A 15,794-nucleotide genomic window follows, 5' to 3' on the forward strand; every position below is an offset into this window, starting at 1 on the left:
CAGGTGGACAGTAGATTATTGGCTTTTGAAAATACAGCTTCTGTAGGTATTTAAACTAAAGAACTTGCAGAGGCTCTCTTAATTTCTTGTTAATAATTCACCATGCAGACAGGTCAGATGTTCATTTAAGTTGTGCAAATTGTGGTAGTCTTAGCACTGTATCTATTCCACAAAAATGTAGACTTGGGCCAGATGATCGGAATTATAACAATCCTGCATCACTGAAAATGATTTTTTATTAACCAAGAATCAGAAATATTAGAAAATAATAAAATTTTTGGAGAATGAAGATATACTGTAAGAAAATCAACATAGACTCTGCAAGCACCTTCTGTCCGTGGGAATCAGATTGCAGTAGACAACTGCATTCAGGTAATTCCATGTTTCTTGACTTCCGCGGGGCATCTGATACTTTTCCACACTGTTGCACAGTGAACAAAACATGAACTTAGAAATGTAAAGATAATTTTTTGGAGTACCCCAAGGGAGTGTTGCAGAACTGTTACTGTTTGCAGTGTACACAAATGATCTAGTGAATAAATTCAGAAACATCATGAGGCTATGTGCAGATGATGCTGTTGAATAGAGGAAGGGTTGCATCAGATTTCAGTGGAAAAATGCAAGAATATATGTGAAGGATTGCTAATTAGTGCAGTGACTGCCAGTGGACCCTGAATGTAAATAAATGTAATGTGTGTCAATAAACCAAAAGGTCCATTACTGTCCAGTTATTCCATTGGCAATAAACCATGACTCATAAAATACCCCTGAGTACTAAGACAGAATGAACTAAAATGGAAAGGACACATATAAATAATTATGAAAAGTGCAGATTCCAACCTGAGATTAATTGGAAGAATGTTAAAACGAAATTCATCTGTGAAAAAAGTAGCTTGAAAAACATTTTTTGGACTTATTCTCGAGTAATGCAATCACTCTGGTGCTCTCAGGAAGCTGAATTAATAGAAGATCTAGAAGAGAACCATCAAAACATTTTTTAACATTTTGTCATGGGTAGTTTTAGTACAGGAGCAGCCAACATTTCGGCTCACGAGCCATGCCCAGAGAATGAATGCCAAGGACCTCAGCCTCAATTCACATTTCCCCCACCACAATACCATGCTACTTACTACAAGGACGTGGAAGAGGGGGAAACAACGAATGTGCCGCATTTAAATTGCAGTGTAGGCACACTGCATACTACTTGATTCTGAATTTATATTTCTCACTAACAAAACATATTTTCAATAATATTCAACTACTTTTTGCACACTAAAGACACAATATAATTTTTGTCTGCTACAAACTGCTGGCATACAAACAGACGCAGACAATTTCACAGAGTTTTGCACTCAAGTTGTCACATAATCATAACTTACTTAGTTTCATGATCAAAAAAGGCCTTTAACACAAATATGCCAATTGAAATATTGTAGCACTTTTGCAACCTTATTATGAAGACTTGTACTCTACCTGAGGAAAGCAATGTCGATGTCCTGGGCAGTTTTCATGTCACGAGATCTGCCATTAAAACTGGAATTACCTTGCGGATCAATCAGCTACATCTGCACATGCACAGGAGCCATTTCAACTGGAATGGCAAATGGTGTCCAAAAAAGCTCAGGAGCAGATGTAATGTTGATAGCGTCCCCAAAATCTTTATAAAACTATCCTTGTAATTGTTTTAAGGCAACAATGAATTCTTCAAACCTTGTGTTTTCTTCAGGTGAGTCAGTTTAGGGAACTAGACTGTCTTTATCAAAATGTGTGCCTTCTACAATGTGATTTTCTTTTAAAATGCATCCCCCATCAATCAAAGAGAAGGTACCTTGCAGTTTCTTACTGTGGGCAGCATGCAGTCCAGTTAAAATGTGAAGTCTGCATTTCATTCTGGATGTTCTAATTTTCATTCCTGCACTCCTTTTTCCTTCATAAATTTAACAATAGTGAGTTTTAAATAAAAAAAAAATCATCTCTGATGGACCTCTTGACTTAACCAAAATACTTTGTATTAATGTATGAAGTCTCCAACTCTTTGTTGAGTTCAGTTGAAACCTGTTCCAACTGTCAATAGAATAATGTGTGCAATAATTTGTATCACCAATTTCTTCACGTGCTCCAGACCTACAAATTTTGCACAAAGTGCTTTTTAATGTACAAAACACTGAATACTGTCTGTCAATCATTGTAATTTTTTGCTATTTCCTTGTCAACTAAATCTTTAAATTCTTTCTGCGTGGTAAGGTAATGCCATTTCATAGCAGATATGCAATGCCAGTCACTTATTTTAAAAGATTGTGATGAAAGATTGGTGAACTGCCTCTTTTTGTGCAAATTGTCACTGGACCTGTGACTGTCCCTCATACCATAAACAAATATTGAAGATTAAAAGATGCTGACAGAACTGTTCTGCTGAACTCCGAGAGTTGTGACGACCAAAGAATGCTGCACTGCAATGCTAAATGAAATGTCACACTGTTCCAGGTACTTCCAAGAAGGACCGAGCAAAGCCATGTTTGGGCCCTGGCTTGCCCATGGCCTGCACATACTGCATGCACGAAGTTTGGCATGCCATGGCCAGCCCTGATTTATTAAGTGTGATAGTGTTATGGAGATGCTCAACAAATTCCAATGGCATATGCTACAAGAGAGACATTATGCATTATGAATAAAATATATATATATATATATATATATAGTTATAATAGAGGGAAACATTCCACGTAGGAAATATATATCTAAAAACAAAGATGATGTGACTTACCAAATGAAAGTGCTGGCAGGTCGACAGACACACAAACAAACACAAACATACACACAAAATTCAAGCTTTCGCAACAAACTGTTGCCTCATCAGGAAAGAGGGAAGGAGAGGGGAAGACGAAAGGAAGTGGGTTTTAAAGGAGAGGGTAAGGAGTCATTCCAATCCCGGGAGCGGAAAGACTTACCTTAGGGGGAAAAAAGGACAGGTATACACTCGCACACACGCACATATCCATCCACACATATGTGCGTGTGTGCGAGTGTATACCTGTCCTTTTTTCCCCCTAAGGTAAGTCTTTCCGCTCCCGGGATTGGAATGACTCCTTACCCTCTCCTTTAAAACCCACTTCCTTTCGTCTTCCCCTCTCCTTCCCTCTTTCCTGATGAGGCAACAGTTTGTTGCGAAAGCTTGAATTTTGTGTGTATGTTTGTGTTTGTTTGTGTGTCTGTCGACCTGCCAGCACTTTCATTTGGTAAGTCACATCATCTTTGTTTTTAGATATATATATATATATATATATATATATATATATATATATATATATATATATATATACAAATTAAATAAATAAATATGAAATGGTTTACTGTTGAAATTGTGAAAGCATGTGTTCTGAGAAGTCAGGGCAACATAATGCTTCCTCTCACATCTATGTCCATACTCTGGAAATCACTGTGGAGGGCATGGCACAGGGTACTTATTTACGGAGTATGGCAAGAATGACTTTAAATGATTCTGTGTGTGCTGTAACTAATCTAATCTCGTTCTCATGATTGTACATCATCAATCTAGGAATATATTACCACTCCCTTTATAATATATTCCTAGATTGATGATGTAAGGCTAGAAATTAAACATTTTCTAAGCATGCTTCCTTGGGGTAGTTTGTGTATTTCTTCAACTATCTGCCACTTCAGTTTCTTCAGCATCTTCGTGACACTCTCCTGTGGGTCAAAGAAACCTGTGATCATTCCTGCCATATATGGTCAATAGCCTCTGTTAGTCCTATTTGGTATGAATCGTGCTCAGTTGAGCAGTATTTGAAACTGATCTATAAGCAATCTCGTAAGTAGACTGGTTTCCCCAGCATTATACCAATAAACTGAGGTCTGCCATCTGCTTGTCCTATGCCTGGTCCTGTGTGAGCATTCCATTTCCTGTCTCTGCAAACCTTTGCACATAGGTATGAGTTCACCAATTTGATTTGTAGCTTCTTGATACTGTAGTCATAGGACATTAAATTTTTACATTTTGTGAAGCACACAGTTTTAAATTTCTGAACATTTATAGCAAGATTCTAATCTTTACATCACTCTGACAACTTAACAATATATGGCTGAATATTTGTGCTACTTTTTTCTGACAAAACTTCATTATAGATAATAGCATCAGCTGTGAAAAGTCTGAGGTTACTATTTATATAATCTACAAGGGCATTAATGTACAACATGAGCAGCAAAGGTGTTGATCCATGACTTTCAGGGTGTGATGCGAGAAAAGTGAGAGTCAAGTTTCACATGACTGATGTTTTCAGAATTCATCTTGGTTGGCTTGGAGAAGGTCATTCTGTTGGAGAGACCTCATTATGTTCGAGCTCAGAATATGTTCTAAGATTCTACAGCAAATGGATGTTGGATGGTAGTTTTGTGAATGACGTAATAATATCTTTACCACTCATCTTTCCAGTAGTGCAGTACACCAGGATTTTCATTTATAATGGAACATTTGAAAATAAAATTCAGTGTTTTTGCTTTTGCTTTGCTACCCTCGGTTTCAGTGCCTATTTCATCCATTAGTTTCTAGATACTTGCTTTGGTATCACAAATAGCCTTTACACTTGACCAGAATTTCTTTGGGTTTTGTGAGAGATCTTTCAATAATATTCTACAACAATGGTCACTGAGGGCTTCAGGCACTGCTTTCTTGACAGCCAAATGAATTTCATTCAGCATCTCTCTATGATTTGTTTGCACCAAGTGTGTAGTAGTCTCTATTCCTTTAGAAGTTTCTTTATAGTGACTGTATACCAAAGACAGCCCCTCCCACCTGCAACTGTTTTACTAGGTACTTATCAATCAAGTTCACCACCAACTATTCTTGTGAACTTGAGCCACAGTTCTTCTAACTGCTCTTTTCCAGAGCTAAATGTTTCAGGTTCCCTATTAAGATGAGTATACTGCTGCCTCTTTTTCTTTATCTACATCTTGCAAAATGACCATTACATGCAAATTAAATAAATTAGAGCTCATACAGAGGTTTACTGATATTGACATTCATTCTTCCCATCCCCAGTTTGTGAATGGAACTGGCAAGGTAGTGGTACCAGAGGTACTCCCTCCCACATTCCATTAGGAGGCTTGCTGAGTAAAGATGTGGAAAATTAAACTTATCATAATATTCTGTACACTATTAGGGTGACCACATGTACAGAAATGTCACAAGTAATGAATATAATGTTACACGAGTATTGCATACAAGGATGTAGCCAGGATTTGATCAAAAAAGAGGGGGAGGGCGGGGGGGAGGGGTGGCAGGGTCTGATTTGTTAAAGATGACCTTAAAAAAACTCATTTCTTCATTTATTCTGAAAATTTCCATAAAGTATGAGAAACCATTTTATTCGACAATGATCTTGGAGTTTTCACCAAGGGGAGATATGATCTCATTACTTAGGACTGCTATATTTGGCAAACCACTAACAAGCATTCAATCTCCAATCTTCCTTCACCCTCTCAGGTCATTTTACACTCTTCTTCTTTCAGTCTTGATTTGAGTTGAGGAGTTATCAGAAATGTTTGAGTGCAAATATTTTGCAACACCATGATTTTTACCAACAGGGCTTTTGGAATAAAGAGAGTTCTGTTTGACAGGGGATCTAGAACAATTTTTGGTAGCAAAAATGCAAAGGATTTTGAGTTATTCAACATTACATTTACCCAAATTTCCTCATTTAAGTATGCATCTCTCACTTCTTGCAGTGTACAAAAGATCATTTTCTGCATTAAAGAATATCGCAACATACAAACATGTGTGCCTAAACGAGGAGAATCTTGATTATTATTTATTTATTATATGGCTTTTAGTGCCAGGAGTCTCTGAAGAGATGCTCGGCTTACCTTTGATGCAGTACTTCACATTTAAGCAAATAGTTGGATCTTTATTGGAACTGAAATCTGTTGAGAAAGAAAGGTATTTGGAAGGAACTGGTTGTGGCCTATAGTAAGTGACCAACCATAGCATTTGCTAAACTGAAAACCATTTTGAATCCCCTTCGCCTCCTGAATCGAAAGGTTGGTAGCTCAGTGGTTCAACAAGCAGCGTTACCCCAAGTCGGTGGAGAATTTGGAAAAACTGGTTGTTATACATTGTTTTAAAATAAAATAAAATGCACCACAACAAAATATTGAATTCTGACGTTGCATGTTCTTCCTTTAATTGTGCATGTTTAGTTATTTGGTAGGGCATGAATGGATGCATATTTTAAGATTTAATTGTGCGTGGACTTTCTGGCTTCAATTATTATAGTATTACAATAGTGTATGTTGATTTTGCATGAAAGGGGGAGAGATGAATGCAGGGCACAGTCAGCTTTGATGTATTCAATCAGCCCACTGAAAAAATCTTTTAGAAATGAATGAACTATATAATTTACTACCATCAAATACTCCTTTCTATCTCCACAAACCCATCCTCATCATTATGTATCGGAACTGTTTTTCATAATTGAGTACCATCTGGATAACCAGACTGGGTGATGTTTTGTCATTTGGGCTACTAATGATAGAATATTTAGTAACTATTTTAAAGAAATACACCCATCACCTTTTGTGTGATATTTTTGTTGATAAACATGATTTTTGGGCAACACAGACAAATCCAAGTGTATTTGTATGCACTAATTTTAATATAATGTTATTTGTAATGATATTTACCACTTCAGTGCCTTGTGAAATACTGAAATATTGCAATTCCAAAGTTCTTCCAGGCTCCACATAACAACTCCAGTGCTGCTGTAGATACATAGATAGACAGCTGGGTAATTAAGCTCTTACAGTGGTGTGTACACATTTTTAACATACCATAACACTAGCAGGTGAATCAAAATCTGTTTTCCTTTTCTTTCTTGTTGCAAGCCTATCCATAATTAGAAACTACCACAACAGCACACAGCACAAAAACAATAAATGATAGTACTTACTTTAAATTTAACAGCAAATAAGAACTGAACTGATTAACAAAACAACAACTGAGCTCAAGCAAGGCCAACAATTGTCTTTGCTAAAATAGGTATGGGTGATGGCCAGCAGTGCTACAGATGTATGGACAGTTTAAATCTATCATTGACCTTGCCGACTATTGATAGTGCATATCCCATTTTTGTTGTATAATTGAAAATCAAAATATCTTTCAGTTTCACTCCACAGCAACTCGGTCATATATAATTTCATTTAGATGATTTTTGGTGGGGGGGGGGACTCCAGATCTCTGGACTCACCTTGTTACTTATAGTAGCCACAAGGCTGAACAGTACTCATCATATGGTTTCCTTATAAAGAAAGTGTAACTGTTTTCTGTCTGTGATGGTGTGACTTGCAACTTAATCCATTGTGTTAATATTTATTTTATTTCCTTGTAAGTGCTTTAATTCCTTCTAGTTGCTTTCAAACATGCCTCTTATGCATCTGTCCTGAAACCTAATTTAGAGGCAGATACAGGCATAGAAGATTCAAACCAGTGTATGGGATATCAGGGTGCACTGACATATTTAATCCCTTCATCCATCATTACATAATGAAATAATGAGCAGGCAGCCATTAACATATAGGAGGCAGGCAACCTACTAACTCATAAACAAATTTTTAACGCATTTTGTCAAATTTTCTGTGCTTGTGGGTTATATGAAAAGAGACCGACTTGTGCCAATGGTTGTACTGGTACATTTAAGGTGCACAACTGTGGAATTAAAAGTTCTATTAATGAGTAACATGAGTTTGTAACTGAAGAGGAGCCTGTTTCTAACAAGAGTATCACATCAATTTTTAATATGTGGAGACATACCTCTGGATGTAGTTTTTTGAGTCATCTGTCTCCTGACTGGTTCGATTTGGCCCACCACAAACTCCTCTACAATACCAACCTCTTCATTTTATGACAGCACTTGCATCCTATATCATTAATTATTTGCTAGATATATTCCAGTCTCTGTCTTCCCTTACAGCTTTTACCTTCGACACTTCCCTTAGTAACATGGAGTTTATTCCCTGATGCCTCAACACATATTCTATTGTCATGTCCCTTCTTCTTGTCAGTATTTTCCATTGTTTCTTGCTTTGTCCGTTCTGTGCAGAACCTCCTACTTCCTTATCTCAGTAGTCCATCTGATATTCAACACTCTTCTGTAGCACCATATCTCAAACACTTCAATTCTCTACATTTCTAGTTTTCCTGCTGTCCATGATACACTACCATACAATGCTATATTCCAAATGCACATTCTCAGAAATTTCACTCTCAAATTAAGGCTTATCTTTTTTATCAGTAGACTTCTCTTGGCCTGGAATGCCACCTTTTCCTGTTTTAGTGCGATTTTTATATTCTTGCTTCATCCATCATGGGTTGTTTTTCTTCCATCGCACCAGAATTCTTGAACTACAACTTATTTGTGACCACCAGATTTGATATTCAGTTTCACACTATTTCTGCTATGTCTCATTACTTTTGTCTTTTTCTGGTGTACTCTCAATCCATATTCCATACTCAATACCCAGTTCATTCCACTCAACAGTTTGTGTAATTCTTATTTACTTTCTCTGAGAATAGTGATGTCACCAGCGAATCTGATCATTGATATTCTTTCACCCTGAATTTCAATCTCATTCTTGAACCTTTCTTTTATTTCAGTTATTTCTTCTTCTGTATATAGATTAAATAATAAAAGACTCCATCTGTGCCTTACATCATTTTTAATCCTAGCACTTCATTCTCTGTCTTAAGATGTTGTTGGTCCCCCTTGACTCTTGTACATATTATGTACTTCCCATCTTTCACTGTAGCTTACTCCTATTTTTCTCAGAATTTTGAACATCTAGCACCCCATTTCACATTGTTAAGCACTTTTGCTAGACTGAGAAATTGTATGAATGTATCTTGATTTTTCTTCAGTCTTGCATCCATTATCAGGTGCAAAGTAAGAATTACCTGTCTGGTGCTACCTTTTCTAAAGCCAAACTGATCATCATCTAACAGATCCTCAATTTTCTTTTCTGTTCTTATGTATATTGTTCTTGTCAGCAGCTTGGATGTGTGAGATGTTAAGCTTACTGTGGGATAGTTTTTGCACCTATCTGCCCTGATATCTTCAGAATTTTGTGGATGATATTTTTCTGGAAGTCTGATGGTATGTCACCAGTCTCATAAATTATACAAACACTTGAATAGGCCATTACCTCAACGATTTAAGAAATTCTGATGGAATGTTATCTATCCCCTCTGCTGTATTTGATCTCAGGTCTTCCAGAACTCTTTTAAGTTCTGACTGGATCTCCTATGTCTTCCGTATTGACTCCAGTTCCTTCTTCTACAAAGTCATCAGACAAGCCCTCCCCTTCATAGGGCCTTTAATGATCTCTTTCCACCTATCTGCGCCGGCCGCGGTGGTCTAGCGGTTCTAGGTGCGCAGTCCGGAACCGCGCGACTGCTATGGTCGCAGGTTCAAAACCTGCCTCGGGCATGGATGTGTGTGATGTCCTTAGGTTAGTTAGGTTTAAGTAGTTCTAAGTTCTAGGGGACTGATGACCACAGTAGTTAAGTCCCATAGTGCTCAGAGCCATTTGAGAGCCACCTATCTGCTCTTTCCTCTGTGTTCAATAGTGGAATTTCCATTGCACTCTTAATGTTACCAGCCTTGATTTTCATTTAATTGAAGAATTTTGTATGTTCTGAGTAAGTCCTTCAGTCATTTGTTTTTTGATTTCTTCCCATTTTTGTTGCAGCCATTTCACCTTGGTTCTCTTGCACTTCCTATGTATTTCATTCCTGAGTGGTTTATGTTGCTGTAATCATGTATTTCCCTGGACATTTTTGCATGCCCTCCTTTTATTAATCAAGTATTGAAAACATCCTGTCATTCCAGTATATACAAAAGGTGAGACAGATAATTTAAATAAATAGCTACAGATCCATCATAATTTCCTCCTGCATTTCAAGCATATTAGAAAAAGTTATGTATGAAAAACTTATGAACTTTGTAAATAAAAACAATAATCTATATAATGAACAATGTGGATTCAGAAATTAGAAGTCAGCGATAACTGGTATTTATAATTAGTGCAGCAACTGCATATTAAGCCTGAGGTACAGGAGACTGGAATCAATAGGAGTATTTATTGATATTTCAAAAGCTTTTGACATGATTGACCGTAAGATTCTGCCATCAAAACTTGAACAATATGGTATTCGAGATCTGTCCAGCAATCAGTTCCTTCCCGAGCATTTGTAAGCAAGCAGTGTGCATCAAGCACACAAATATCCACCTAAAAATTATATCTGAACACTTATCAGACTATAAACAAATTAGATATGATGTACCCCAAGGATCAGTAAGGGGACCCCTTTTATTCCTTCTTTATATAAAGGATCTCAGCCTAAATGTGGATACACAGAAAACAGTCATATTTGCATGTGACATCACGATTTTACTAAAAGGAGACAGCAGTGAATGGCTACAGCAATCAGTAAACATTGTCACAAAACAGATTAGCAGCTGGGCAGAGAATAATCAGCTTGTAATAAATAGTAAAAAAACCATTGTACTAAAATTCCAGAGTGAAGAACATTTTTATGCTATTGGTCTCTATCAACAATGAACTGGTTGGTAATGGTACTGAAACCAAATTCTTAGGACCTTGGCTGCAGAGCATTGTAAAATTGAATAAGCATATTTAATACCTAAATGCAGAGCTGTGCAAGACATGTCACCTCCTTTGCTAACCAAAATCATGCTGTAGTGACAAAACAGTAGTGAATGCATTCCATGCAGTCGTACCTTAAGTATGGAGTCACTTTCTGGTGAAACTCTAAAACAGCTAATAGCCCTTTCAAACTACAAAAAAGGGCCATTAGAAACTTGTTTGGATGCAAACCTAGAGACTCTTAAAAAATACCTGGCATTCCCCCATTACCATGGGTATACATTATGGAAACCATTATATTCTTTAAAATAAATGTAATAGGTAAGGACTGAAAACTGCAAAACAGTTCTGATATACATGGTCACTTTACCAGACAAAACGAACATTTACATGTAACCCATATCAACACACCTATGTCCCAAAAAGGTACTTTCCACATGGAAGTTGAACTTTATCAAATTTCCTGAAAACATAAAAGCTATTACTGAGATTAAAACCTTTGGAAAATCTCTAAAGTCATATTTACAGCACCATGCTTGTATTCCATTGATGAATATTTAAATTTATGAAGAGTGTTTTCTAAATTCTTTATGTATAAAGTGTATTATTGTAATCTTAAATAAGTAAGCCTAGAAATGACTTTCATAAGTATACTTATAACTTGACTTGTCCAGTGGCTTATACAAAAGATGCTTTTGTAGACAAGAGGGAACAATAAGTACAATAAAACTGATGTAGTTCTTCTGCTATGCTAGGTTTCTTCAAAGTTACCTTCCTTGTACCTACGTATGACAGTCCAACATCTGTGATTGCCATTTTTAAAGATGTTCACTCCTCTTCAACTGAACTACCTACTGTGATACTCCTTACTGCAGTATCCACATCCTTAGTGAACTTAAAACATATCTCATCATTCTTCAGCACTTCAGTAACCCACTTTTTTCCACACTGATTCTTCTGTAGAAACTTTAGGCTACTCTCCATCAGTACTAAATTATGATCTGAGTCTGTATCTGCTCTTGGGTATGCCTTACAGTCCAGTGTCTGATTTCAGAATCTCTGTCTGAACTTGATGTATCCAACTAGAATCTTCCTGTATCTCCAGATCTTTTCGAAGTATACCTCCTCCTCTAGTGATTCTTGAACAGAATATTTGCTGTTATCATCTAAAATTAATTGCAAAACTCAATTTGTCTTTCTTCTCTTTTGTTCCTATTATGCAGCCCATGTTCTGCCATAACCCTTTCTTCTATTCCTCCCCTACTGCATTCTGTTCCCCATGACATTAGATTTTCATCTCCCATTACATACTGAATAACCTGTTCAGTATCTCGTATACTGTACTTTCTCCATATCTTCATCTTCTGTTTGTGATGTTGGAATGTATACCTGAACTATCATTGTTTGTGTTGGTTTTCTGTTGAACCCAATGAGGAGAACCACAACACTGAATGGTTCACAGTAGTTCGCTCTTGGAAAAATCTTATCGCTGAACTTTTCAGAAAACCTCATTCCCTGGCCTACTTTTCTATAATGATTCCTACTCTTGTTGTACCATTTTCTGCTACTGTTGATATTTCCCTAAATTTGCCTGACCACAAAACATAATATTCTCTCCATTTCACTTTACTGACCCTGACTTCACCCAGATTGAGCCTCTGCATTTCCCTTTTCAGAGTTTTTAGCTATCCTACCACATTCAACCTTATGATATTTCTTGCTCTTATTCATAGAATGTTATTCCTTTGTTGATTATTCCATTTCTTTCTCATGGTCACTCCCCCTTGGCAGTACACTCCCAGAGACCTGAATGGGGGTCTAACATGGAATCTTTTGCCAGTGAAGAGATCATCACAAAACTTTTTCAATTACAGGCTGCATGTCTTATTATGTGTCTTTAATGCATTGTTTTCAATTGCCTTTTACAGCCTCATGCTATTTATCATTGCCGATTCTTCTGCCTTTTTGGTGCAGTTTCTGACCCCAGTGGCGAGAGAGTGCCCTGAAACTCTGTCCACACCTCTATCCTCTTTGACAAGGCTGTTGGCAGAGTGATGGTGGCCACCTATGCCAGATGCGTTTGGCCACCATTACTGATGATTGTTATTCCTAATTTTAGCAGCAGCTGGGTTCAAACTTGGGATTCAAGACGTTTGGTTACTAGTCAAAGACACTACCCCTAGACAATGGGTGTATATTATCTGACAAATGCATAACTGCCTGCAGACTATATGAAAATACTTTTGTCATACTATATTATGAAATTTTTGTGGTAATTTACCAAAATAAAATTATCAGCCATGAAAATATGAAAATAACGTCCTTTTTTCATCTCAATTCATAACATTTTTCAGATGAAGGCTCTGGAGGTGGGGATGCAAGAGAATGTGATGATCGCATTGTGATGCCATGTGATTCAGAAGACTTCATTATGGTGAGTCTTATTTCAAACAGTTCATAAATGTATTATAATTTTATTCTTCACTGTCAACTTGGCTGAAAATTTTGGAACTGGATTGTTATATCTTGTATTAGATTCCTGATCTTGTGATTCAGTTGAAACTGATTTTTGTTCCACTTTATTGTGATATGAGAAATTTGGATGTTCCATGGAAAATGGAAATAAAATATCAAAACACTTTAAATTCACATATTATCTCAAAGGCACGGCAATATCTGAAAATCACATGTATCACATCTCGTGTTATTTTTAGTTATGTGTTTGATTAGCACTAGAATGTGTACAACAACACTGCTTCAGAGAAGTCTTGTGCTTTAGTACTACTTTGTTGAATTGCAGGTCTCTTTTGCTTCCTATATTCAGGATTCCAAAAAATGAACTCGGTGGCTACTTTTACGCTTCATGACCGTTACACAATGTTTGAATTGTGTAACTTACACTTGATTTTACTGACATGAAAGTTAATAAATGTGTAGTTTGCTCACTGTACCTGTACAATTAACATTCAGATGGTAGGTGAATTCATTCTACACATGATAATTCATCTGCTTTGCTCTCACACTTCTACCACAATGATAACTGATTTCACTCAATTGCAGGATATCTTTGGATTAATAATAGTCACAAGGCAATGAGTTAGTTTCAGTTGCTGTATACATGACCCATAAGTCACTAATACAAGTGGATGTGATATGAAGCCTGACAGATGCATGAAGATTTGAGAAGAAAGATCTTTGCTGGATTCCAAGAGATAACACTATGCAACAAAATATTTTTTTCACTGCTACTGGATTGAAGATATTTTCCTTATAGTAATTTATATGTGCTGAATACAGAACTGCAGTCAGATTTGCTCTGGCATATCAGGAAAAAATATTACATACATGTAAAGGTTATCAAGGATAATGCTATTAACTAAGTTGAACTGCGAATGTGAGAAATTTTAGGAAAATTAATGCGTGTGCTTTGGGATGAAAACACTAAATATAATAATTAAGAAGTGAATTATAAATGTTTATTCCACTCTGAAATGAGTCAGAGACCCTTAGTTACACTAAGATTGATAAGTGATTGGTTTAAAAGTGTGTAGAACTTCTTGCTTTCTGCCTGTGAACATCTTCTGTGCCTCACTGCAATAACCAACAGTAATTCCCCATCATGTTTGGATTTAAGTGGCCTTAATATCTTGCTTCCATTGTGACATCTCCTGGTGTAATTTTTCGCTGTGCTTGTCACTCATGGCTCCAATATTTGATGGAAAGTAGGTGAGATGTGAATCTGAGAAATGCATCTTTAGTGACATTCAGCAACTGAGGTGCTGGAAGGCTGTTAGCAAGTTGTCCACAATTTCTGCATAGTTGTTTGCTCTGTGGTTCCCAAGAAAGTTGTGCACGACAAGGACAAATGTGTCCCAAGCTGCTGGTTCTCATTCCGTGAGTTCCAATCTGAATTGTGGATCTTGAATCAACTGTCATATTTCTGGTCCAACAAAGATTCCTGCTTTCAATTTTACGTCAGTTTTCATCTTTTAGGTACTGAAAACCATGATTTGTGTTATCTATCACTGCAACAAACTGTTTCATAAGTCTCCGTTCGTTGTGGAGTGGAGGTAGGTAAATATTATTATGATCCACAAGAGTTATATGTTGCACGTTGTGCTGTCCAGCTACAGGTAAATTTCAGGGTTGCCAGTTTTTCACTGTGTAGTGAGTCTTGTCATCGCGACTATTACATAGGCAAAGAAAGCACATGTACTTTGTATACCCAGTCTGCATTCCTAACAGAAGAGCTACAATCTTCAAATCACTGCTAACATTTCAGTTGTGCTCAGATTACTTAATCAGTATCGAGAGAGTCTTCATTGTTTTGTAGGTTTCCTTCATTCCCATGACATGAGCAATAGGAATTGATGGTTTCTGGTTGCTATTGTGTAGTAGTGCAGCTTTGAGAGTACTTGAGCCAGAGTCAATAAAAAGTCTCCACTCTTCTGCAACATATATGTTATCTAGTTCCTTTATGAGTCCTGTCAGGTCATGACAGAAAGAAACACCATGTTCAACAACATAGTATGCTGCGAATTTCATGTGGCAATCTCTAAAATACATAACAGTAGTTCCCTCTCAAGTAAGTTCCACTCTTTCAGTCTGAAAATCAGCAATTTAGACTTTTCTTTGAACAGGGACAAATTGTGAACCAGGTCATCCAGTTCAATTTGGCTGATCAAATGTCGCTTTTTAATGATATTGTTGGGATCATTAATGTATTCTATAGCTTCAGCATCACTGTCATTACCCTCAGTATCACTTTCTTCATTGTTAATTGCATCAGATGAAGCAGGAATTGGCACTGGTTAATCTGTACCATGTGCGACAAGCTTTAGAACAGATTGACAATCTGGATACATGATTTTTGACTTGTTCATCTTGCTGCACCCAGATATGTTGGTCAAGCAGAAATAGCAATCTGAGTGGTGTTCTCTCTGCTCCCGCCAAAACATCGGAACAGCAAAAGGCATTCAATTTCACTCGCTGTTCAACCACTGGGTTAGTCAAGAGTAACAGACTTTGCAGCAGGGATGGGGAGCCTAGCGTTTTGTTTGATCTCTGACTTCACATCTGAAGTAATGTTTTTAAGCTGCACGTAGCTTTCTGGACATGTT

At 37.0% G+C, this 15,794-nt stretch overlaps 1 protein-coding gene across 1 annotated transcript in view; it reads left to right on the forward strand.

The window, feature by feature from the left end:
• The window catches only part of LOC124775354, a 217,834-nt gene that overhangs the window by 181,411 nt on the left and 20,629 nt on the right, over positions 1 to 15,794 (forward strand). The window contains exon 10 of the mRNA XM_047250185.1: positions 13,029 to 13,108. Within this exon, the coding sequence (XP_047106141.1) occupies positions 13,029 to 13,108 (80 nt within the window). The remainder of the gene's footprint in view (positions 1 to 13,028; positions 13,109 to 15,794) is intronic.

This window comes from Schistocerca piceifrons, chromosome 2, assembly GCF_021461385.2.
Source record: "Schistocerca piceifrons isolate TAMUIC-IGC-003096 chromosome 2, iqSchPice1.1, whole genome shotgun sequence".
NCBI classification, from domain to species: Eukaryota; Metazoa; Arthropoda; class Insecta; order Orthoptera; family Acrididae; genus Schistocerca; species Schistocerca piceifrons.